Raw genomic sequence first — 26753 nt, 5'->3', positions numbered from 1 at the left:
AATCCCACACAGGGAGAAATAAATGTAAGGGAGGACAGATGAAAATCTACAGGGAGAAAATTCACTCACCTGCCATTTTTTTTGATGTAGGTTGCTAAATAACCATGGTCTTCCCAGTTATGAACTGTTTCTGTCATTCCCTGCTCCTGAAAAATGGGCTGTAGAGCTTTAAGAACAGCATTGCAATCAGCTGCAAGATTAAGAGAGAAATAATAATCAGTAAGGATTTTCCACTCAAGTCACTTCTGCTTTCCTTTAAAGGCTGAGCAGTTTTTTCTGACAGCCTGAATTAAAATCTGAGTACCATCTGAACATCCTTCATGTATCTTCTCTCTCCATCCCCGGAGATGTTTCTCACTGCATGGGGATCCAAACAGTTTTCTTTTAAAAATCAGTTTTCACACCTAAGCAGAAGTGGTTATCTACTGTAGATGTAGTACTAGTACTTTTGTTATGTGACTGTTGGTCACCTTCTGTATCACAATTCAGACAAGTCCTTACTCGTGTAATTACTTTTAAAATCATTTAAAACACAAACAATATTCCCAAAAAGAAACCACAGCACTGACATGAAAGTTTGAAAAAAAAATGCTGAGCTGTAGGACACGGATGCTACAAAGACACTGAAAACCAGAGAAGGCAAACCAACCTATTCCCTCAACCCCTACAGAAGCATCCATATTTTAACATCCAGGTCAGAGCAGATCTCCAGTCAAAAACCTTCCTATGGAAGAGACCTCTCAAAAAAACCACAAAAACTCAATTGGAAATAACTGAGGTTACTCTGGCAATTATCTTCAAAAGTAAGCTCATGATTTGTCTATCAAGATATTTCTTCAGTCAGAATATCATGATTTCAGAAGCCTCAATTTTGCTGCACACAGTTTTGTGAGGGTTTTTTTACCCACAACGTTGTTCATTATAACTACTTTCGATTCTCTAAACAAGTGCCTCAAAAACAAGTTGCAAGTTTTGCCTATTTATTTTGGAATCGACAAGGTGCGAGGTCATGGAGGATGCTGGTAAGGTTGTACTTACCAGAAGAGGAACAAAACTGGAAGGACTTATGTCAGTGAACAGACCTAACAAAATAATTATCTACAGGCTGTCCTAGTGAGGCGAGTATCATATTTTTTGCTTCACAAACACAGATCTAAACCGCTATGGTCATGTAAAATGTCAGTAACAAAACCAGGATTTAGAGTAGGTCTATCAGAGAAACCACCCAGCACAGCCACATCATGGAGGCACAGCTTAGAGCCAAATGTTTCAGCACAGACATTCTTTCCCACAACTTTACTAAAAAGAGTTATTGCCAAGGTAATTATTTTGTTTTAATCCCTGCCTCCAAAATGCATATACATTGGAAAATAGTAAGTGTGGCCTGCAGACATAAATCAGCAATAATTTCCAGGATGCCATTGAGTTGTACCAGCTACAAACAAACAAAAAAATCCATACCAAATAAATCCAAATTCAGCTCATCTATCATCTCTGTGAAACTCCACAAGCTAAAAATCTGATTACTTGAAACTTATGTTTGCCCATCTGTAAACCCTGGACTCAATTACCCCCGGAAGTTTTAACCAGACAGACTGAAGTAACAGATAAGGTGTTTACTTTAATCTTCCTCAAACAAAATCAAGAGCAAACCAATTCCCCAACAGTCAAGGATATTTAATAAAAATGGAAAGGCTTTGCTTCTCACTGCCCAAACTATCTGATCTTGATGCATAAGATACACATTTACTTTTCACCTTCTGTCCCTCACTCATTAATTCTTCATGTGGCAAATTAAGGGAAAACAGAACCAATAGAACTAAATTCTGTTGGACAGCAGTGAATGATTTAACTGCTGGCCCCTTCTCAGTCAGTAGCACCAGTGATGAAACACCACACAGATTCCACTCCTACTATGAAGATTTTTCCTCCCCCCTACCTTTCTGTAAAATTCTGCTACATTTGTACTGGTAAGTTTTCAGGTTTCCAATCCAGCATCATGGTACAGGCAATAATTAAGGCTCGTAACACACAGCTTGTCTGCCCAATAACCGTGGTTACAGTGGGCCAACAATCAACTCAACATGGTTTTTCAGACATCAGAAGCATAGATGAAATGGGGCCACAATTAAGAGCCACAGTTCTTAAACTGATTCTAATCTCTGCAGCTTTGCACTGGGACAGGAACTTTGCAATGCACGCTTTAAACCTGCAGTTTCTGGCAGGCATTAGGGCTGTTTCTGGAGAGGATAGGAGCAGCTACTCCAAGGCCAATACACTCACAAAGAATTTTTGTCACTTTAGACGTGGTCCACCCTTTCTGCCTGGCATTTGTTTCCTTGCCCCAGTCCTTTGCCTTCTCCCTCAACTTTTCCAAGACACATACTCATTTCTGTCTCTTCCTTACTTCTTAAGTCACCACCACAACAATGTTAAACAAGAACTCAGTTTAGTAACACATACAGTGCCCTTCCAGGGCAGTAAAATAGCATGAAACTCAGATCCCCTCACTTCCACAGCTCCTCCAAGACACAGTAAGATGGAGAACACAGTGGAAGAACTGAAGTGCTCATGACACATTTAGCCTGTTTTCAACAGCTTCAAGGATTCCTGTAAGGTGCATCCTGGCAGATGCTGCAGGACAAACATCACTGATCTTTTTCTGCTCCATGAACATACCAATCCCTCACAACCTGCTCATCATTCAGCAGCAGATTTCTTTGCTAAACACCCAGGCACAAGCTTGATTAAGGTCTTCCTATTCTGCTATTAACTTTAGTAAATTAAAACAACATGCCCTTTCATCAGGTCTCTTTTTAGTTATACCACACAAGATTTGCCTCGGAGGGATAATTAATTCTTTCAAGCTGGAAACTCCTTTATAAAATGTCCGAGGCACAAGTGGTTGCTGGAAGGCATCAGGAAGTTGCAGCAATCTCAGTATCTCTCACCCAAATCCACTTACCACCACCTCACTCCCAGCTCAGATATGCTTGATCACACACTGATAAGCAAAAAGGACAATGATGATTAGAACAATAGGAACACGTCTGAATCTACATCAAAATGTTTATTCAAGTAGTTATTTTTCTTCTATTCGGGAACAAAGGAAACAAACTCCAGTTACCAAGTGTGAAATACTGTTTCAAGTATTTGGTAATTATTTGGTAGAAGGAATGACAAAAGCCTGGAGATTCAACTCTAGAGAACAGAAACAAAAAAACACTGTATAAGATTTGAGATATACCTATTTTTCAGGAGAATTAATACCCAGTTTAGCCAGAAAGTTTTTGAATCCCAGCACACTTAGGAGATGATTTGCAGGAGTTGCAGACACTCCTCTGACACTGGAGCAGCAAAGCAGCCATTACCTGGCAGTAATCTGTGAACATGAGAGCATTCCAAGTTCAGAGTTACTGTCACCATCCAGTCCAGCCTCATGAAAAACACTGGCTAGTTTCACCCAGATACTCCAACAAGGAGCAATCTGCTATTGAGCCAGACTATTCCGGTTTAAGACACCCTAACACTAGATATTGACAAAAGTCTTAGTAAGCTATGGGAACAGATGAGCTCTCATTTGAAAACATTCATGCTATATCCAACTCCAAAATTTTCTTCCCCTAATTTTACATCGTTTCCTCTGACAAATGAGAATGCAACATAACCAAAATAATAGGACACATCAAAGCACTTATATATGCTTCTGCATTTGATGCATTTTTCGCTCGGTAGCTACATTTTCAATAGAGAAAGGTGAAGAAAAGAAAAATCAAATGCTTCATTAAGAACACATTAAAGAGTTAACACATATTAGGAGGCAAAATGCAGAATATGATAATGGCAAACAGCAACCTGAATGGCTGGTATATTGTTTCAGTATAATAAATTGCTGTGTTATGCAAGTCTGATGTTCTTGCACACAGGCAACTCCAATTCTCCAAAATTATCACAGGATAAGAAAATACGCAGAGACAAGGAGGGAAGGGAGTACAAGTGATGAAGGGAGCACACCTGAGAGAGATTAATTTCTAAGCAGATGAGGTCCTGGGGCAGTGCAAGAAGAGCAGCAGGGGGCTGTGCCTTCAGCCTGATACAGCAGCACACCTGACTGCTCTGGCACTGAGCCCATCAGAGACAAGTTCGGCCACTCACAGTGCCTCCCTCCACCCGTTACTGGAAACGGAGTCACCAGGTTACAGGTGTACAGGGAATCTCACTCAAACTAATCCAATGCATTTTTCCAGTACCAATACTGCATCCCAATCCTAATCATAAAAAAACCCCTGGAATTAGAGGTGTGCTGCAGAAATGTTTAGTGATCAAATTATTCATAACTTTTAAAATCCAGAGCCAAGGAGAAGCTTCAGGCTCCTGTGCCTGTATTTTACATGCCCTAGCTTTCTTTTAGGCACTAAAACAAATGGAGAGCTAAAAGTCACTGTTTATGGAAAGCCAACAGCCCCATCCTACTAGCTTCCCCTCTCTACCATACATGAGAGGATAGAACAGTACATAATAACTTGTAGATAACTGGTTATCATTTAGTCACCAACCTCCTCCATGGCAATCTTGTTCTTAAAAACTTGAACCCTTAGGAACTGTACTCCTTTTGCCCTAGCTAAAAGGATCAGCCTGCACAGAAAATAAGTGCACAGAGCACACTGGTGTTTGAAACAGACACTGGCTCAACAAAGAACTTGGAAAGCCAACAGTTGGCTAAACTGGTCCCTGTCCTTCAAGAACAAAACAACCCCGTGCCTCAGAAGAATAAGAGTACCCCCCCCATCAGAGCACACTCCAAACCCCCTGCTTTCATTACTGCCCAGAACAAAGCAGTAGCTTTTTCCTGACATGTCAACAGATGTAAATGAAAAACAACTGGCCTTAGCAACAAACACTTCCCGGGTATTAATTTTGAAAGTCTCCCATCGGAACCACCCACCCCCTCGGCCACAAAAAATACTGTTTTGTCCTTGTCAGCTCCGCAAAAGCAGAAAACGTCAGGAAACATAAAACTATACTAAAATTATTTCGATCAATTTGCACCTGTTAGGATCATCCTCATCATATTGATTTATACAGAGAAGTCAACAAATCATGCATCACATGTAAAGGGGCAGCAAGTGGAAATAGTCATCTACTATTCACTCATCCATGAGAAAAATAGATCAAGTTTTCCAGTGCACTTACTCCATTTCATTGTGTATTACACAAGGTTAAGAGTAGAGAGCGCTTTTTCCACAGAACACCTCCCACACTCCTACTCCTAAGGATTTCCAGCTATATAGTGAATACAGGCAAAACCAGCTATTCTGTGTCACAACAGTAAGAGCATGAACCTATTGGCGACGTCCACGTATTCACCACAGCCAATGTAAGTCACTCTGCATCCAAGTGTCCTTTGGGAAGCTAGGAGTAAATCAATCATGAATCAGAATGAGCTCTCAAAGTATTAGATACCCACTACCACCTTTATGTTAGTTGGGACTGCCAAGAGAAACACACAAAAAACATGCACTCACACGAGATAAAGCTCTCTGCCAAACACTAGAACTTTTCAGTGCAGTATTTCCAAGAGCCTCTTCCCAGACATCCAATTTTCCCACTTAAGGTTAATTCTGTGTGCATCCCTCCGGCACAGCCAGGTCACACAGCTATCTGGCTGCATATGCTACATATACAGCATATCCAGCACATATTCAGACCAAACTTTCTGTGTTTCAATTTGTGCCCACTGCTTCTTGTCCTGTCATAGGGCAACACTGAGGAAAGTCTAGCTTCAGAATTCAACTAAAAACGATGGTTATACAGTGAACAGCAACAGCTCTGCTTGGGAGTTACTTAGGAAATCAACCACTGCAAGCATACTTGTCCTGGCTTGCACAAATACAGGGTCCCTTCACTTATGGATTCATCAACATCTGAAGGCTCATTCCTAATGACTCCTGCAGCACAATGCTCTAAGGAAGATTAAAAAGAACCCATCAAAAGAAACTATGAGGGGTTTTTCCTTCTTAGCTTTGGGCAAAACTTTTAGAAGACCCTCATTGCTGCTGGAAGCAACTGAGGACCAAATTATGTTTTCCAGTTGGAGAGGACAAGTCCCACAAGAACATTCTATAAAACAAGTTTAAGACACCAAGCATGTCAAATTCTGACAGCCAGGACAACTCTGAAGGAGAAGATATTTGAGTAGTGCCCCTTTAAAAAAAAAACAAAGGAAAGAAGAAAAAAGAACTGCCAGGTTACTAAGGTTACTATACCTTTCATAATAATCACATGCAGAGTTAAATAATGTTTAAAAAGTCTCGCCTGTTCACCATGACATTTACAAGTTATCTCCCTTTTTATTTGATAAAATACGTGCTTTAAAAGAGTTTTTCTATACCTGGCATCTAAATGCAGCTAGTTATGAAGTAACATCCAATTACAGTTAACAGCTTTTTAAATGTTTATCTTCTGGAATGGTGCACAACACATCGCAAAGTCCAGCCACTCTCTGGTAACTCTGAAAGAAAAAAAATTTTAGGCCTTCACAAGTAACAGTGGCTTTGCATGCTGTTCAATATTCACATAAAAGTTTAGTTTAATAAGTTTTTAACTTTTTTCTTTCCCTAATTGCTATTTTACCCTACAAGTCTTAAAGGTTTTTCCACTTCATATAAGTTCACTGTTCTTTAATACAGAAGCAACATTTGATTAGAAGAAAGATGTGAAATACTTGTCATGCTGTTCTGAACAACCCACAAACAGTATCTTTTACACCTTTTTTAAGCATCTAAGTCTTTCATACTCTTTCAGACTCACTGTTTAGTCAAGTCTAAGTTTGCTATGGAAAGACAGCATTCTATTAAACTTCTTGTAACTCTTCATCTCAACAGATCAGAGCTGAGCAGTAGGTCAAGAGGTAAACCAAAGGTATTTGCAAACTAACATTCTCATTTATAATTTTGGCATACCACCTTTACACAGAGTATTTGTGTACTCAAAAAACTTCCTTCTTATGATGGGTAGCTTGAGCCTTAATACTAACAACTGTGGTTTCAATGCCTCAACTCCACTAACCTCACTTGTCTCCCAGTAACTCATAAACTCAAGTCCATCATCTGGCATACAAAACTGTTCATGTTTTGAGTCTTAGCACCGGTTGAAATATCTGCAGCCCTTCCATTAAAAAAAAAAAAAAAAATGCACTTGGCAACAGAACTTCAGCATGCCTAACTAATGCCAGCTCTCTTGTTCACTTACACCTCTCAAGCCATTTTCATCACCTAGTACCTGACCATCCTTCAGAAACATTAGGTGATTAGTACTTGTCATATGTACTTTCTTCTCCTTCCAAGGATTTTGCTATTTAAAAGGCATGGTCAGAGAAATGTACCTGAAATGGGAAATACTGCTGTGTCAAAAACAGTCTTCATTTCCTGCAGGAATTTGCCCTGCAGCCTCTAATCAGACCCTCATGAAAAATATTTCCCATGCTGCTAACCTCCACCTTTGCAGGTGACAGCTCCTTCAGGTCTCAGCAAGCGGCCACTGAGATTTGACATCATGCTGGAGAATCAGATAATTATATTTTCAGAGTTCCAGTCATGAAGCATTTTAAATCTTCAAAACTAGAAACCAACCAAAGCAGGGAATGAGTTCATAGCAGTCCTTACTGCTAAAAATGGAAAGCTATTAATTCCTGTATTAACACCTCCTGACAAGCCCCATTTGTGCTCTGACACACAGCAGGCCAGTTCTCAGTCCAGACCTGTCAGACTGTGGAGACCTGCAGGGCTCAGCTCAGAACAGCCCAGCCAAAAGCAAAGGCTGAGCCCACACCACTCAGGGAGGCTACCAAGGGAACATAACTAAAACAGACCCACTCCTGAACTGCAGCTGCAAAGTAGCTGCAAACACACCTTTAGCCCAGGTTGCAAGTCCAGAGACATTTACTTGAGTCTTGTTTAATCTTTATTTACATGGTCTTCACATACATATCCCAGTCAAGGAGTCAGCAAATTTTGCGAGCATACCCTAAATCACTGAAGTAAAGAGATAAGCATATCATCTGCATGTTATCACTGTAATCAGATGTTTCAGCACTCCAGACAATTCAACACTTGACAGAACCAGTCAAATTTAGCTACGAGGATAAGAGATGCCATTCCCCCACAACATGTTCAAATATACTTAATGTGTTTTTAAACCTAACTGCAGGCAGCTTCTGCCAAAAAAGCAGAATCTGCCCCACAAGAAAAACAAAGCCCCAGCATCTCTAGTACATCAGGCAACAAAAGCACCCATCACAGAGAACATGAAATTAAAAGTCACTCTCTACATAGCTGAGTGCTCAAAGATTTTATTGATGAAGTTTCTCATGTATAATCTTAGCAACTTCCAAGTATTTAATATTAGTTTAACCCTTCTCCTTCACAAGTAAGATTGACTTACTTGAAAAACAACTCCGCAAGTCTTCAAGAAAAATATCAACTTTTCAATGCCAGCCATCTCTTCTGCTTTCTGATATTTCCATGCTTTGTATGGGATGAAACATGACTCAGCCTGAACTGCTGATTATCTGCTAAATAAACCAAACCCAGCACCAATTCCAAGTTGTCTTCACTAAAGCACAACTACCTCAGCATAGGAGCAGCTGAACTCATGTAGAATTTTCGCAGATAGAAATTCAGGTAGAGGTTTCAGAGACAGTCAAAAGAAAAAGACAATATAGCACCCCTCCTCATCATCTAGTTCTCTTACACACTCCTCTTTCTTTCTAGGAAATCATACCTTCAGAAAGGTATTTTTTTAATTAGTCCTTCAAGTGAGGAAACTCGACTAACAAGGCTTTGAAGGGATGCAAAACTCAAACCCTTATCTACTCTCGCCCCTCCAAAAATTTACATCAGCACAGCCAAAAATAAGTTCCACCAAAGTGTGGTACTGCTCTATGAAGAGCATCAAGACTTCCAATCAAAACAAAGACAAGAATGGAAAATACTAGCTGAACTGCATGCAGTTCAAATATTTAACAATTTGAAAGCCTAAGTAAAAACTTCAACACTTCAATACAAGAACATTTAAGAAAGTAACTTAGAACACCTTATAATTAAAATTGTTACCACACACAGATTCAGAATTGTGCAGTGGACTCTGCAGACAGGAAAAAAGCCACTGACAGAGCACGCTCAGCCTGCAAAAGGTAACTCCCTTCTTTCTAGCTCCACAAAATCATTCATTTGAGGAAAAACAGATCATGTGCACACACACCAACTTACTGTTTTTCTTAAAAATTCAAGGATTGCCTTACCTGTATTCCAAGCCCAGCATTCCCATTGTGTGCTAATTCATACAAGAATTTTGTATTAATTTGTTTCAGCAGCTGTGCCAGTTTAGGTCATCACTGCCCTCCTCCACCAGCTCACTCACCTGTGCCCTGGCCCTGAATATTATCAGCAGAACACTGTATCATGAATTATATATAACCCCCCAACAATAATCCCAACCTAAGCTTATATGACACATTCATGCATGGATGGGAACACTCCCACATACAAGCAGATTTATAACATAGAGTGTATCTAAAATCAATCCTGTACAGGTATAAGGCATCAAGTATCTACATACTGTCATAATAAAGTCCTTAAAATAAATAACTTGAAGAGTCTCAAATCCATCCCTTCTGATGAAAAATACACAGTTAAGGCCTTCTGTGCCCCAATTACGGAAGGCCGGCAACGTGTGACCATTTTTATAAATGTTAAAGTAGCCTTACTGTATTTTAGAATAGGGATCACTGCATTGTTTGCTTGCTAAAGTTGTCTGTTTATCTCCAGGGTCACAGATAAGATACTTCTGCCCAAAGGGCTGCGCTCTATGTTATCAGCTGTTGAGAAGGCCATCACCAAAAGTCAGGCTGTGCTATCCAGCTACCAGAGATTCAACCTTGCTTATATTTAACTGACAGTTATATAGACAAGCAAAAGGGCCTTTCTTCTTTGGACTAATCGATTTTTGTAGCACATTACAATAATTTTTTTCAAGTTTGAAAAATCCTGGCAGCTTTTAAAAGAAGTACATGGCCTCACTCAGCTCATGCAGCCTCATTCCCAAGACAGTGTTGTGTTCCTCCCCATCTTAAACCAATACAAGAGGACCTGTTTTGTCCTCTTAACTTCTCAGATCCATGTTTTTATTGACATTGCTGACCTCTGTCAGTATTTCCAACCAATTTACGGAAGTGATTATGGCAAACACTAAGAAATGCCTACTATGACAGTTATCATTCTCAAGATCCTTGCCGTGTACACACAGGAATCCTAACGAACACACATGACATGCACCACAGTCACCAGAGGACTGAAGGAAACAGGGCTGTTATTGAAGGGGTTTGTCACATGCCTTTTAAGTCACACAGTGGGAACCCAGCAGAACCTTCATCTTCTGCAGCACAAGCAGTTGCTAGCTAATAGTTGCAAATGATTAACACACTACTAAACTAACACCTGACAAAATCTTCTTCATGCAGAGCTGTGCCTTCCAGATTCTTTCAATGCCACCCAAAGACAGCTTCCCTCCTTTACTCACAGAGAACCTCAGAAGACTGAGGATGAAAACAAGTCACACACAACAGAGAACAAAGCAATAAACAGATCACAGAAAACTTAACATCTCAAATACTATCCCACCCTTTATAATCATGTTCAGTCTTGATGCTCAACAGTAACATTGAAGCCTTTAGATAGCTGCTATGTTAAATCTGAACACTGAGAAAAACACATACAAGTTACTTCAACCATATACAACAACTCATACAAGATCATACAGATTCTTAAGAAATGCCACCATAACCACGTGCAGTTATTTCAAGATGTGTTGCAATGAAACAAACTATTGTACAAACTTGCTTTCATAACCTAAATTCTTGCCTTCCTACACACTACAGATATCATTTACCTGGACTCCTGTAAAGCCTTTGACACGGTCCCTCACAACATCCTTCTCTCTAAATTAGAGAGATGGGTTCAATGGGTGGGCTGTTAGGTGGATAAGAAAGTGGTTGGATGGTCACATCCAGGAGGCAGTGACCAATGGCCCCGAGTCCCAACGGACATCAGTGACAAGTGGCATCCCCTCAGAGGTTTGTATTCAAACTAGGGCTTGAATATACAAATATATCACTTTATTAATGATATAGACAAAGGGAGTGAGTAAACTCTCAGCAAGTTTGCAGATGACACTAAGCTGAGTGCTGTGGTTGCCACACCAGAAGGCACAGGATGCCATCCAGAGGGACTTGCAGAACTCAAGAAGTGGGTCCATGAGAATCTCATAAGGTTTAAGCAAGACCAAGTGCAAGGTGCTGCACCTGGGTCAAGGCAAATCCCATTATCAATCCAGGCTGCTGCTGATGGGGGCTGAAAAGATCCAGAGCAGCCCTGATGAGAAGGGCTTGGGACTGCTGGTGGATGAGAGGCTGGACGTCACCTAGCAACGTGAGCTTGCAGCTCAGAAACCAACCATGTCCTGGGCTGCATCCAAAGCAGCATGGCCAGAAGGTGAGGAAGGGGATTCTGCCCCTCTACTCTGCCCTGGTAAGGCCACCACCTGGAATACTGTGTTCAGCTCTGGAGTCCCCAGCACAGGAAGCATGATGACCTGTTGGAGCAATTCCAGAGGGCCCACAGGAAGGTCATCAAGATTAGATGGATGGAGCATCTCTTCTATAGGGAAAAACTGAGAAAACTGGGATTGTTCAGCCTGGAAAAGACAAGGTTTTGAGGTGATCTAATTGCAGAAAGGAACTTAAAGCTGGAAAGGGAGTATTTACCTGGAGTGACAAGACAAGGGAGAATGGCTTCAAAGAGAGAATACGCTTAAGCTCTATATCAGGAAGAAATCCTTTACTATGAGGGTGGTGAGGCACTAGGATAGATTGCCCAGAGAAGCTGTGGACGCCCCATTCCTGGAGGTGTTCAAGGACAGGTTGGATGGGGCTCTGAGCAACCTGACCTAGCACAAGGTGTCCCTGCCCACAGCACAGGCATTGGAAATAGCTGATCTTTAACCTCCCTTCTTACCCAGGCCATTCTATGATTCCAGGATACGCTGGCAGCTTTAACAGTTATACCTACCCAAAACCACATATTTGTCAGAAAATGAGGACACAGCTAATGTTCTGAGGAACAAGGAGTGTGCATTTACCAAGTTCACAGATGTTGCCTTCTCCAGAATGCAAACAAAGATGCAACAACTTCAGCTGAGATCTAGAAATAACGTATAATGCTCACAAGATCTAAAGGTCCAAAACCACACATTTAATTTTACTAATTGCCATTTCATGTCATTCCAGACCATTTAGAATTTTTACTGTCCACACAATTTGCAGTAGAAACCTCAACTAGTGGACAATCCATGTTTCAGCATTTAACTTCAACTGCTCTAACAAACTATACACCAATTTTGCTTATTTAGACAACTCTTCCTGCTTTGGGCCATAAACACCAAGCAAGAGGAAAAACGCCACAAAAAAAGTCCAAGCTGTCATGGGCAGGAGAAAGTTCTTCACATCTCACTGTTTTGCTGAGCCAAACATAAGAAGGAAAAAAGCCTTCCTCCCTCCTTTGATCTACACAGCAACACTTCGACAGTTGGTCCATCAACCCACACCTATTTAGGCACATCCATCTCGGTCAGAGAAGAACACAGGCAATATCTTCAAAAGTAAAGGGAAATGGAATAGAAAAGCCTACCCAAGGCCAAGACAATAATTAGGATCGTTACATTAATTAACGGCACTGTTTTTTATATCATAGAACAGCCAAGAAACCTGTGGCTTATTGACAGTACATCTAGTCCTAATTTTATCCCTGGCAATTCTGACTCTTCTGCAGAAGCCAGTCATTGATGTAAGTCTTGAACCTGTGATAGTCCAGGGAACTACAGAGGCAAAGAGCTCATTGAGGGGTCTGGGTGGTATCTACAAATATAATTTTTATACTGCTTTAGCTTCCTAACTGTTCATGCTAGGTCAGTCAAGCACAAGGTGCAAGAAAGACAGCAGGACTACCTCGCCGACCAGTAGATCACCATTAGAGTGGCTCTCGTCGATATCACCTGGGGAGTCTTTCTGCTGTACCTTCTGCAACCGGACTTGTCTATCTCGCATTGGCCTTTTTAGCCATCAGCGCGCTTGTAGCAAGCGTGGGTAGAGCCCTTCTCAAATCTTCATTCGCGAAGCCTAGCCATGATGATTAGAGCGGCTAAGCTGCTCTACAGAAATCTCACTGTAAAATGGAAACTGAAAGATTTTCACTGTGAAACACAGTACAATACCCTGAAGCACACTGCTTGGGAACATCTCCACTGTTACCTTCCCCTCCCCACTCCTGGCTTTCCGAAATGCACACGCAGCAATGCCACAAAGGGCACAGCACGCAGCAAAGCCCCTGCGCTCAGGAACCTCTCTTTCTCAAATCAATCTATTAATAGATTTTGACTGTAGATGCAGGGAACTGCCTTCACACCTCCCTTCCTCCAAAAAGGGAGGGAGAGAAAGGGGTTCGACACAGCAGGCCAGACAGGGGGCGGGAAGGCCCGACCGAGCCCGCGGCCTTGCTCAGCACTCACCGAGCCGCTTTGGCGCCCACGGCAGCTCCCCCCTTCCCCCATCAAACCTGCCCACACATCCCGACCCCTCAGGAACTCGGCTATCGCCGCCGTTCCCGGCCCGAACGTGCCCCCTTACAGACCCCCGCGGGCTCAGGCCCCGCCACAACCCGCGGTTCCAGCGCCAATCGCTCCCTCCACGCGTCCGAGCGGCACCGCAGTGACCCGGCACCCCCGCACCCCCCGGCGGGAGCCGACAGCCGGTTCACCGCCGCCGCCTGCAGTGCGGTGCGGGGGCGGCTCCGCGGGGAGCCCCGGCCCGGCCGCTCGCACACAGACAGGCCCTCCTTCCTTCCTTCCCCCCCTGCCCGGGGGCCCGCGGCGCGGCACCTCCCGCCCGCCTCCCCTGCGCCGCGGGCAGAGCGCGCCCTGGGGCCGCCGCGGGACCGCCCAGCCCGGGGCACCCGCACGCCCGCCCTCCCTCCCCATCGCGGCGGGCTCGGGCAGGAGGCCGCGGCGGGCCGCCCGCCTGCCCGCGGGGACAGCGGTGGGTACCGCGGGCACGCCCAGCCCCGCGGGCGCGCCGGGAGAAGGCCCGCGGGGGAAGGCGGCGCCCGCGCGGGGCCGGCGGGGCGGGAGGAGACCCCGCCATGGGGGGAAGGGTCGCGCCCCCCTCCCCGCCTTCCTGCGCCGCCGTTACCTGTGGCGCCGAGCAGGAAGTCCAGGGTGCTGTGCCGCGCTGCTGCTGCCATAGTGAGGTAGAGCCCTGTGCCATGCCTGGAGCGGCGGCGGCGGCGCGGCCCGAGCGGCGGAGCGGCCCTATATGCGCGCGGGGCTGCGGCGGCGCCGCGGGGCGGGAGCGGCGGAGGGGCGGGGCCGGCGGGGCGGGGCGGGCGCGGAGCGGCGCGGCGCGGCGGGAGGGGAGCGGCGGATCGGCGACCCCCGGGGTGGGCCGCGGCTGGGCGTCTGAAAAATGCCCTGCGGGGGCTCTCGGGATGCTGGTCACGCTGCCCGGTGAAGTCCCGCAGCGGTGTTCTGGCGCTGAGGCCGCGGACCGGTGCCGGCGGCGGCAGCGATGGTGGCCGCGGGCCGGGGGCTGCGGCATCTCACCTGCTGCCCGCGGTGGGCACGGGGAGGGCCCCCGCGGGCCTTCCCTGCAGAGGGACCACCACCAGGGCCTCTGTAAGGCCTTTTATTTAAAGTAATTTTTTCTTCTGTAACGGGTAAGTGTAAAACGGCGTGCTGAAGGTAAAGATCACACTAACCACGTGCAGCCACAAACCCAGAAGCAGTTAACTACAGAACTGGTCACAGAATCGCAAAATCACAGAATCAGTTAGGTTGAAAAAGACCTCTGAGATCACCCGAGTCCAACCTATGACCAAACACACCACCATGTCAACCAGACTAAGACGCTGAGTGCCACGTGCAGTCCTTGCATAGTGCAAACACCTCCAGGGACAGTGACTTTACCACCTCCCTGGGCAGCCCATTCCAGTGTCAAGTCACCCTTTCTGTAAAGAAATTCCTCCTGATGTCCAACCTAAACCTCCCCTCGTGCAGCTTAAGACTGTCCTCTCATCCTGTCACTGGTTACCTGGAAAAAGACACAGACCCCCACCTGTCTACAACCTCCTTTCAAGGGAGTTGAAGAGAGTGATAAGGTCACCCTTGAGCCTCCTCTCCAGGAAAAACAACCACAGCTCCCTCAGCTGCTCCTTACAGGATTTGTGCTCCAGACTCTTCATCAGCTCTGTTGCCCTTCTTTGAACCTGCTTCAGCACCTCAGTGTCCTTCCTGAATTGAGGGACCCAGAATAGGACACAGTACTCGAGATGTGGCCTCACCAGTGCCGAGTACAGGGGAAGATGTTTGACTGTCGAATCCTATGAGCTTTGCCAGCTCTTAGTTCCTTTAATTTTATTGCAGGATTGAGAGCGAGTTTGCACAATGCCATGGCATCAGTGCTTTCACATGATTCCACAATTAAGAGATTTACAAGTAATTGTTATTGTGTAATCCAATGTGCTACCATAATTATTTCTATTAACTTGCAATAAGAATTTTTTTTTTTTTCGGGGCAGACTTACATTATCCTTGTTTTGAACACCTATAGTTCCACACAGGCACTCTGAGGAATGCAAAAATGTTCTGTGGAGATATGCATCAGAGGAAGCACAGACATCTGCAGTTCTGTAGTAACTACACTTTCATCAGCTGGTGTTCATTTGAGGCATCTCATGCATGAGAGGCTCTTTTTTATGATTAATTAGCTAAAATATATGGCTTTGCAGATTCCCATTCAACATCTTTGATCCAATCCTGGATGTTACAGGGGATTACATAGTTCTCTTTGGGTGGCTTTTGTACCCTTGTTGCCATTCCATCAGGAATTCTTATGTTTCTTAGTGCCATGACTTTTTTTTCTTTAACCAAAATCAGTGGTTTTCTGCTGCTGTCTTTGATCTCTCTACCATTCTTTTTTCCAAACATGCAGCTGCCACAAGACAGCCAGGAAACTCCCTACACTTTAAAATCTCTTACGTCTCTCACCTTTGCTTGTGGCGGCTGCAGTGGTTTCAGTTACTTCATTCCATAAAGGAACTTTTTGGATTGATTTTTGCTCTCTTCAATGGGAGCAACGCCTTGTGTTCAGTTCAACCTATTACATTATCTTTCCATTATGGAATAATTGGAAGAAGGTAATAGTGATGTTGTCACCTAAGTACCTTCAAATTTGTTCATACGTGCCAGGTGCCTCGCTAAATTATGCCCTTACACACACACGAACAGCTTTGCTGGGTTCACAGGAAAAACATCAATATGTCATGCAAATCTTTTCCTGGCATTAATTTTGCAGCTTAAGGCCGACCATTCCAGACTGGCACTTGAAGAGAGGTAGAGCATCATCATTTTAATTAAATTTGCTGATGAAAAAAGAACAGTGGTCTTACTGTTTCCTTTTTTAAATGGATGAGAATTTTATGGATTAGTAGTGAATTCAAGTGAAGAGCTGAAAAGACTAATAAATTATTTCAGAAAAAAATACAAAGTCTTTCTTTGACTTAAACTTTGACTTAAAGATTGGTTATAAGCCATAAATGGCTTTTGCAGCTGTTCGTTAGGTTAGGTGGAAGTGGGAAAGCTGGCAAAACAGCATGAACAAATTCAATAAAGAGTGGAAAAGAAGAAGTTCATCTTAGAAACGTTGGTAGAGCTATAGGAAAACATTCAACAAGAGGAAGAAACAATATCAACATGTAGGAGTGGAAGCAGAAAGTGAATTACATATGGTTTTACAGAAAAGCATAATAATTGTTATTGTTATTCTGCCCACAGAATTTAAGCTTCCATGTGAAGGATCCCATCGCTGAGGAAGAAACTAATAGACTTTCTCTTCCACTTCTTTGGCATAACTCCTCTGTGCATGATACTTAACTAGGTCATGCCTGGGATATTTTTGGGAATCTTCCTGTTAGAAAATTACACTGAAGGAAATTTTAAAAAGAGCAATTAAAATAATTAAGGAGATGAAGGGATTGATTTATGAGACAAGATCAAAAGATCAAGAATATTAAAACATGTTTCACAAATACTGTGGTGTTTGGATGACCTCATGTTGTTAAGATTAGCACAGACTACATGGAAAGAGTTTATTCAGTGTAAGATTGCATGCATGTCTTGAAGCCAGTGCAGACTGCAAAAGGGGGTTCAAAGGGAAAAAAAGATTGAGGCATCGATCCTTGCTGGGTTGTGGAAAGCTTTGTGCTGAAAATCGAGGGCAGAGACCCTACCCTCTGGAATTAGATCGGACAGATTAGATAAAAGACACTGGCTGATGGGAACAGTCTTGCACTGCAAAATATTTGGGACAAAGGCCTTGCACAGTATGCAATAGATGTATGTTTTAGTCTGCATAACCTCTTTTCTTTGTACAGGACCATGGCAGGCTGAAATACCAAGTGTTTCGAGTCTCAGGATTTTTTTAAGCAGAATGTAATAGCATTTTTAACCACAAGCTCCCAGTTCATCTGCTCTGACTATATCCGCTTTTGTTCATTGGTCTGAAAATATTTCATTTACAACTGCCACAATCCAGAGTTCACCTTGGGAACTAAAGTTAGAATCAACTTCTTCTCATAGACAGCTAAGAAATATCCTTTAAAAAAAATGATTTTTTTTTCCTCGTGTTTTATGACCTGTTCAGAAATTCATTCACTTCAGGTCCTTCTGAGTCCAGCGTAGGGTGCACTAGGGTCACTTAAGAATAGTAGACTTTTTTTCCTGAATGGCTAAAAAAGTTTCTAAAGTAATGACACATTTAAGACAGGAGTTCACAAAGGTTGTGTCAGCCCTTGTTTAGGAATAATTAAATGTCTCATGGCTCTATCACTTGTGAATAACGTGGCCATCTCATAATGCTAATTGAAACCTTGAAATCAAACATAACTATTTAAAATATACCTGTACAGGTTCTCTCCCCATACCTGGTTCTGTATATTTAAAGTATTGTAAACCTTGATGCATTACAATTAAAAAAGCAGAATAACGTGCAAACATGCAACCCCATGCTGAAGTGCCTGCTAGAAGATAGTATCAAAATGTGAAAAGCAGGGGCTGCAAACAAAAAAGGGTTAGAGTTTGATGCAAACCCCTGATTATGCTTTCATCATCTTCACTGATTATGAATCTTACTGGGTCAGTTTTTTCCCTAGGAATTTTAATTTTTTAAACACAACTCTAGTCCTTTAGTATTTGTTTAGAATTGATATAAGTCATGGTAACTTTTGAGGAGTAGGAGAGGGAAGATAGTACTTCATTTTAGAAAAGTAGTATGCACAGGATAGAGTCTTGTAAGTTAATGGTTGTTTTAGAAATTATGTGAGGTAACAACGTGGTACCACAATTATGAGCAACCGTGAAATTCATCACTTTGGAAAACAGCCTTATCTCATTATATAAGACAAATTCATGTTTTCTAGAGGTGAACATCTGTTTAATACAGATAAGTAGAACTGAGTATTCTAATGAATTTACATCTATAATTCTTATTTCTGCTTTTGTGCCTGAGCATGTTACTGTTTACTAAAACAAATACAATTTATTTCCCTCTTCTTGGATGCTTGCAATCTAATATATAGGCTTGCTGGGGCATAGCTCTGGAGGTTAAAATAAAAAAAAGATAGCAAACTGTCTATTTCAAATTAAATTTAGGCAGTGTGGAGCCTACATCTTACTGGAAATCATTAAAATCTCTAACTTTTAAAACAAGCATATTGAGTTGAACATGGAAACATATTCAGGTAGATTACAAGATGAGTAAAGACCTCTTTTTTTTTTTTTTTTTTTTTTTTTTTTTTTTTTTTTTTTTTTCCCCTAAGTTCTGCAAAGAAAGACTCTGGAGAGTCAAATTATATCATAGGATGTAAGACTTCTCACAGAACAAGAGAACAATTTCAGGAAGTTTTAGCAAACTCAGATAAGAGTTAATTACTTAAATAAGTGCTACCATAAATTATAGCAGCTATTATACTCTCTGCTTTTTGAGAGCCCTCTGCTGTATTTCAGCCAGAGTGCTGCTTTTGAACCCTTAGGATTTCCTTTGGTGCAAATAGACTCCAGTCTGTTTCTTTTGGTCAGAGGTTATTTACCACAGAGGTGAGACCTCAAGTCCAGTCATCCCTGGTTATCCTGCATACCTTCAGGGACACCTTACTTCTTGTGTTAGTACACTCACTAATCAGGTTTCAGTCTTGACAGAAACTAACAAATTATTTTGCTAACATGGAGAAGGAAACCACTGACAGACCATTCCTTATGTTTTCCTCCCCACCAGCACTCTCTAAGCTTAGCCTTTAGGGTTTTACCTCTCACCTGTACATAATGGCAGGTTTGGGTTTTTTTCCTAGCTGCCAAAATGCCACAGGCCTGACAGAGTTTCTTTCTGTGTTTCTGTATAAATGTTTGACCACTCGACAGAATTCCCCAGAATCCCAATGAGTATCAAGACTTGATGAACACTGCTTTTCCACCCCAACCACAGTCTTGCCTGTGAACTCATCATATGATGCAGCAAAATGGGATCAAGCTTTTCCTTGACATCTGTGTCATGTCTCAGAACAATCAGATCCTACAGGCAGTCCCTTTTGGTGTTTGAAAATAGCCCCTGAGGAACTTATTTAAAATAACTTCGATCAGATGACCTCCCCCACTCCTTCTTCATCCCCAGTCATCATCTGATCCTTTGGGCAGCTCATCAGGTGATTCCCAGTACCACATCAGATGATCATGATCTTGGATAGCAACCAAAGGACTTTCCTGGTTTGTCCACCTTCTTCATCATGCCTGTCACATAGTCTGGATATTCATCCTCAGGCACCGATAGGGCCTGCCAGTACTAGTCTTCCTTTTGGACTTAAGTTTTAGAAGTTAGGTCTGATAGCTGCATCAGCTTGTTAGAATATCTTAACCACTCCCAAGCGGTGACTTACAGGCCCAGCTACAGGACAGGACCTGTGGTTCACAATCAAAAAGAACGTAACAGAAAAAATTGGACCCTGATGCCTTGTTTCCCTGCACATGAAGCAGAACGATGGCAAGCTTAGTGAGGTCATAAAGCCAGTTCTGGGGGTTGGCTATGTGCAACATGGTTGGGGCTTCAGGATAACCCTCTCCTTGTTTCCATCAGCAATACAACAGAATAATTTTTCTATTACCATCAGCTGGTTTTGTTTGTTTGTTTATTTTCTCTTCCTCCATTTTGTCTCTATTTCCTAATAATTACTGTCACAAAACCAGTAGAGCACATTTCCCCAATCTACTCAAGTCACAACTTCTTGTCTATTGATTATAATTTCCCATGTTATACAGATGACTCAGGGAGATGTTAACCCTAGATATCAAAAAACACACTGAACAGGTAAATCCCCTATTTTTTATCACAGCACTCTGTATCCAGTGGACCCCATTCTCCTTTCTTTTGACCAACATTAGCAGCTACAGTTGAAATAAGGTAAAAATTTATTCAGGCCAATGAAATCTTAAGAAAAAAAACCAAAACAACCTGGTCAGGGAGAGAGTATATCTTTTTATGCCTTGTAAAAGTCTTTACATTAGGGAAAAATATACATGGCTTGATAATTTGTAACCCTGGCCTCTCATAACATGACAGAAATAATATTCTTTCTGATCAAAGTGTTTTTATGGAGGGAGGTAAACCCTGCACAGAGAAGCATAGATGGCAAATTGATTAAAATTAGAATGATCAATTCATCCAGGCAGCATGAGGAGGCAGTAAAACAGATGAGCAAAAGAGAGGCAGTATCAAAAAAAGACAATGGAAAAGATGTTTTATCTAAACTAGAAATCAGTAATTACTTTGTATGCATGTTTAACAATATTGTATCTCATAAAATTGTTCCTTTTAGTTACCTTTTCTAATTCCCTTTTGAGTGACGATGCCTCAGTGTGCACTTTGTGAGAAATGCTGGTAGATGACAATGTGAATTTTATTCTCATATCTGTATTATATACTGGATTAAGCACTTCTTACATGAAATTCTGTTGCCACCGAAGTCAAAAACAGACTTACTGCTGGCTTCAAGGGAGCCAGAATTTCAGTATTTGCCTGGTGCACTGCAGACAAGGCTAGACCAGTACTGTTTGTCACATGGTCATTTGACTTTCCAGGCAGAATTTTATGTAATTGCATTAAAAATACAAAACCAAGGAAAATGAACAAAATGCTTAAATACATACTAATAAATCATTCTAGTTACAATTAGTCTATAAACATGCCATCATAACTCTGTAAGGGGTATTGGTTTATGTTCATAGGGTCAGCTTTTTTATTATGAGATGAGGTATTACGACCTTGCCTGTCATGAGAGAACCTTTTGATTGCAAGTGCAATACAAATTCCAAGTCAGAAAATGGTCTCTTTCTCAAAGGGATTTCCAGATTAAATAAAGGTGCCTGTCTGAATAGGCCAAGGTGTCAGTGCAGAGCAGCTGTTCCACATCAGGCTCTCCTGTGAGGCCTGTGCACGAAGCTCATCTCCTCTAACCTCAGATGTCTACAATCCAGCAGCCTGCATTTGATCTGGTTGTCTTGACTGTGCTCAGAACCAGCAGCGAGCCAGTTTTAAGATGTGATTCATTTCACTCTGCAGTCTAAACCAGAGCAGATAAAACATGTTCTGCTATTATCTGTTGGCTATGAACACTTCAGGTGAACTCCACATCAGTGGAGTGCTTTGCACAAGTTAAATTATTTTCCTTCTACTCAGAGATATTCACAACATGAAATAAGAGTTTCCATGTGGGGAGCTAGAGCCATGATTAATTTTTTAAAGTTTTCTTCTAAGCAGAAGCTTTTGCACAAACTTCTCCATTTTCTATTGTAAATAAGAAACAGCATGTGCTTAGGAAAGAGAGATGAGTTTTCCAAGGAAAAAACAATACGGTAAGACAATATGATCAACCCAGCAGGCCATGATCTCAATTTATTGCCTGTCAGACCATCTTTGAGTTCATTAAAGGCATCACAGAAAAAAGTTGAAAGGACTTGTGAAAGACTTTGTGGTTTTTCACAGCCAGTTCCTCTAAGAAGTTGTCAGGTAACATCTATTATAAATTTGTATGTTTTTTAAATGCAAGGTAATTCAATCAAAATGTGGAGTTAAGAGTATAATCCAAAGTGATTGATCTATAGCTCACATAAGTAATTTCACAGTTAGAGCTACAATGAATAAATTTGGAGAAACAGTCAAAAATGTAGCTAATCCTCCAAAGCCTACATAAAAATACTAACCCTGTTGATAAGGTAAGATATTAATGTATTGCAGTCTGTTACCAAAACTTCACCAGAACTCAGTAAAATAATAGTGGCACTAATTACAGCAAAGCAACTTTTAGAATTGACATAAAAATTTACAACAGCCTGTTGTAAATATCAGAAAACTTATGTGTCCCTGCAAGCCAGAAGTCTGCACAATATCATATAATGATTGTGGTATTTAGTCCTCACTGGTACCAGCTCAGTCTTTACTAAAATGTCTCAGCTGATACTTTGAGAGAAAGAAATGTCTTCTAACTGGAGCAGTAGGTTAGGAGTCAGGAGATCAGTATTTTAATTCTTAACTGCTAATGATTATTCCACCTGAAGCGTGGTGGTAACAGTACTTTCTTTCTCTATTAGTTTGTAAACTCATAAGGAAAGAAACTGTTCCAGCTGTGGCATTTTAAAAAATACAAATTCAACAGGTAACTATAAATTTCTCGTGTGAACAATGCATATGATGTTCTACATAAATTTTCCGTAGTGAGTCTTCATTACTTGCCTTATATTATCTGAGTAATTCCTTACACAGTTTTTAATATATTCTCCAGTTAGTAGTTTGCTTGGAGGTTTTGGTTGCAACACTTATATAACAACTATTATTGCCAGCACTATTACCCTAGAATACAAGAAAATCAGAAAAGTAATCAGATAGGAATACTTACCACGTGCAAAGTTCAAATGTAGGTGTTTTTTTTCCTTCCCAGCATCAGAATTCTGGAAGGTTTTCTTCAAACAGGTGAGAGGTGAAAATATGATAGGGAAGATTCTCAAATTTTTAAGGGGATTTCCAATAGAACTTGCAGCTATGTTGAACTGGTAACACCTGAGTATAATTTTCAAAGGCAGGACTTTAGAGTACTGTATCTATTTTGACTTTTAGGCTGAAAATGGTAAGAGAAATGCAGACTTTTTGAAAAAGAGACAGAGCAAAAGAATTTCTTATTCAAAATGTAAATCCTCATTAATTTCCTCTGTTGGGACACAATTAGAAGAAAAAACTCAAGTTTTTGTCAAAGCATAGGCATTGAAGATGCTGGTTGCTTCCATATGCAAAGGTATAAGATTGTTCAGCTACATAAAGGAAGGCTATTCATACAGGGTTCTGTACTGTAAGGACTTAAAATATCTCATGCAATACCATGAAATTGTATTGTCTTTATTTCAAATTGTATTAATTCAGGGTCTTACTTTTGTGAGTGTATAAATCTTAAAAAAAAAACCAAAAAAACAAACAAAAAAAAAAAACCACAAACAAGTAGCTATTTTATTTCCTGTCATTTCCCAATCCCAACTTCACTAGCGTGACATGCAAAATTAAAAATGTCAGTGAATAGGCAGTGTCATTAGAACTTCTGGTGTGGAAACATTTTAATTTTTCAATTAAAACTTGATTGAAAGATTGCTTCTATGACCTAAAGCAAGTGGTGGGTAATTTAGTTTGGTCTGGCTCCTATGCTTTCACTGTTTTTTGAGGATTGTTACTATGCAGGGGTTAAGTTGTAAGAAGAAAAGAATGTATTGTCATACCTGCAGGGTACTAGAAATCATGGTTAGGTTTCTCTTCTGATCTAGGCAGTGATATGATGGCATTGTGTTTGATGAATTCAAGCTGCTGTGTTCTGAGTGCTCACAACTTCCTGACTTTTTTTTCTGTTTTTCCCTGTTTTCAAGGGCTACATCTGTGGTAACCAATGATACTGTGTCTCATTGTGCCAGAAGAGCTCCAATTTGTGTCTTGCCGGTGCCAAAAGACATTGACTCAAAAAGACATTTGAGAATGCTGAAATGAAACTCTTGGATTACATTTTCTTCTTGAGTCCCCTTTTCAAGTGCACACTGTTGTATTTCTCTTCATCACGTACTCCAACTGACACAGCCCCATGTAACAATAAACAATACTGAACTGCCAGCCTTTAACTTTTACTGTTTGCTTAGGAAGTGTGCGAGAGCTAATGAGAAAGCATATGAATTCATTTTTTGACCAACAAATGCTGAATAACAGATTTTGCAATAAAATATTTCAGGAAAAAACAAGACACATTTTCTGCATGACAGCCACTTTTGACTATGTCATACATAAGCTATAAAACTTAACTTTGGCCACTGTGTCATGCAGATTTTTTGGAACAAAATTATGCTGTTGCCTGACTCCGTTCTTTCAGAAAACTTTTCCACAGATGTTATTACGCTCTGACATGGTGCCGCTATGCCACTGAGAGCCACTGGCACACGGAGCCCAGGGCTCTCCTGGTGGATGGGACCAGTTTTCCTTGGTGCTACGGCCAGCTTGGTGCAGCCAGACCTGGTGTGGAGCCTGTGCTGGATGGGGCACTGCAGGAGTGTAGAAGCAGCACAGCGCTCTGCTTTCCACACACTGTCCTGCACTGAAAAATTATTTAGCTGGGTTAAAAGACCTGACCCTAAGAGATAAAAGCTTGTCCTGCCATAAACCAGACCTGAATAATGATGTCAGAGTGCCTCCCACCTGTGTCTGAGCTGCAGACACGGTACCTGCTGCCGTGCTTTCTCGTGGCATTGGAACAAGCTCCTTGGGGCCACAGCAGGAGCTGCTGCAGGACAGTTGCAGGCGGAAGCCGAGATGGTTGGAGGAAATAGTAGTAAGCACCTTACTCTTTAAATATTCCACTTCCCTGAAGATATGTTGTTGTCAGCATTCCTAGTGTTGGATCCCTCCTAGTTATAAGAACACATGATTATGATTTTTCAGGGTAAACTTAAGGGACTCTTAAAAATGTCTTCAATTTCCTGACAAGAGAGCAAGACGTTATCACTATACAAGTAGGACTGTGTAGACTATTGACCACTTGGCAACAAATTGGCTTTACTTTCAGTTAGATTTATTTGAGGTGCTGGAGTGGGAAGGAAAATAGAGCTGGTGAAGGGACTGGAGCACAAGTCTGATGAGGAGCAACTGAGGGAGCTGAGGTCATTTAGTCTGGAGAAAAAACAGGCTCGGGGAGACCTTATCACTCTCTACAGCTACTGAAAGGAGGGTGTAGAGAGGTAGGGGTTGATCTCTTCTCCCACATAACAAGTGACAGGACAAGGGGCAGTGGCCTCAAGTTGTGCCAGGGGAGGTTTAGATTAGATATTAGGAAAAATTTCTTCACAGAAAGGGTTGTAAGGCATTGTAACAGGAAGTGTTGGAGCCATCATCCCTGGAAGTGTTCAAAAAAAATGTGCAGGTAGGGCACCAGAGGACATGGTTTAATGGTTTAATGTTGAACATGGTGGTGGTGCTGGGTTGATTATTGGACTACTTGATCTCAAAGGTCTTTTCCATCCTTAATGACTATGATTCTATGATTTTTCCTATAGTTTTTTCTTTCTCATTCATGAATAATATGAAGCTAAAAACACATTAAATTTTTTTCCTATTTTTTTTTTTCAAAATGAAAATGGTACTTTTTGATGGGAAAGAGACCATAGTTTTCTGCTCATAGGTAATACTTCTAGTCAAAATTACATGTTGTCAGTAGCATTAGCTTTAGGCTTACTTCTGTTAGTGAGCCTCATTTCTACCCTTATAATAATTCAAGGAGCTGAGCTTTAAGGGATAGCGCATGTGTTATTGCCAGACTAGTCCTATTCATATGACATCCATCATGCATGGCATATTTCATTGCCTGGATCATTTGCAGCCTGTCTGAATGGTAGCCTCAAGTAACACATTTACAGTATATCCTTCTGTTGAACACAACTGTTCAGAGCTCTATCTATAAACTGTTCAGGAGTTCAATGTCTCATAAATGTTCCTGTCCCTAAAAGCAAGAGTTCCCACTTCCAGTGTATTAGTGAAATTCACCCATTTATTCACAAATCATTCTCTGGACTGGTTTTATCAATTCTAAAGCACAGCTGAATCAATGAAATTTTATCCCTTCATCTGGCTTTCAGTCAAGCTCACAATCACTTCCCCTGTGTGCCTTGAATGTTTAATTAGTAAACACTGCAGGAAAATATTTAACTACAAATAAAAATCCACATTACTGCCATGTCATAAACAGATAGGGAAATTCCAATTTAATTTTCTGAAATTGCTTGCTTACAGCACTAAATATGTGGGATTAAACTGACTTTGAGAAAATGCTGAGAAGCAATAAGATGCTGTTGGCCCTGTGCTGCTTCTGAAGGCTTTGCAAAGATGCTATCATGCAGCATTTCAGTCATGGCAGGAATGAACTGGAAGTTTCCTGAGCAGAGGTGGTGTGTAGGTAAAAGGTTGCTATAAAACCTTAAACCTCCCCTAAGGTCATATTGCAAAGCTGCTTGAAACAACAAAAGTTAAGAAC

At 41.6% G+C, this 26753-nt stretch overlaps 1 protein-coding gene across 1 annotated transcript in view; it reads right to left on the bottom strand.

Annotated features, from left to right (window-relative positions):
• Positions 1–14447, bottom strand: part of SMS (spermine synthase) — a 46062-nt gene extending 31615 nt beyond the window's left edge. Inside the window, exons 1-2 of the mRNA XM_027902470.1 lie at positions 14300–14447; positions 70–190 (exon numbers count right to left, since the gene is read on the bottom strand). Coding sequence (XP_027758271.1) covers positions 70–190; positions 14300–14351 — 173 coding nt within the window. The 5' untranslated portion in view covers positions 14352–14447. The remainder of the gene's footprint in view (positions 1–69; positions 191–14299) is intronic.
• Between the last annotated feature and the right edge of the window lie 12306 nt (positions 14448–26753).

The sequence above is a fragment of the Empidonax traillii genome, unplaced genomic scaffold, assembly GCF_003031625.1.
Source record: "Empidonax traillii isolate 1590-97213 ecotype Southwest subspecies unplaced genomic scaffold, ASM303162v1 scaffold877:size283950, whole genome shotgun sequence".
Lineage (NCBI taxonomy): Eukaryota > Metazoa > Chordata > Aves > Passeriformes > Tyrannidae > Empidonax > Empidonax traillii.
Note: the sequence above shows the minus strand (reverse complement) of the source record. Positions and strands in the feature narration are given on the sequence as shown.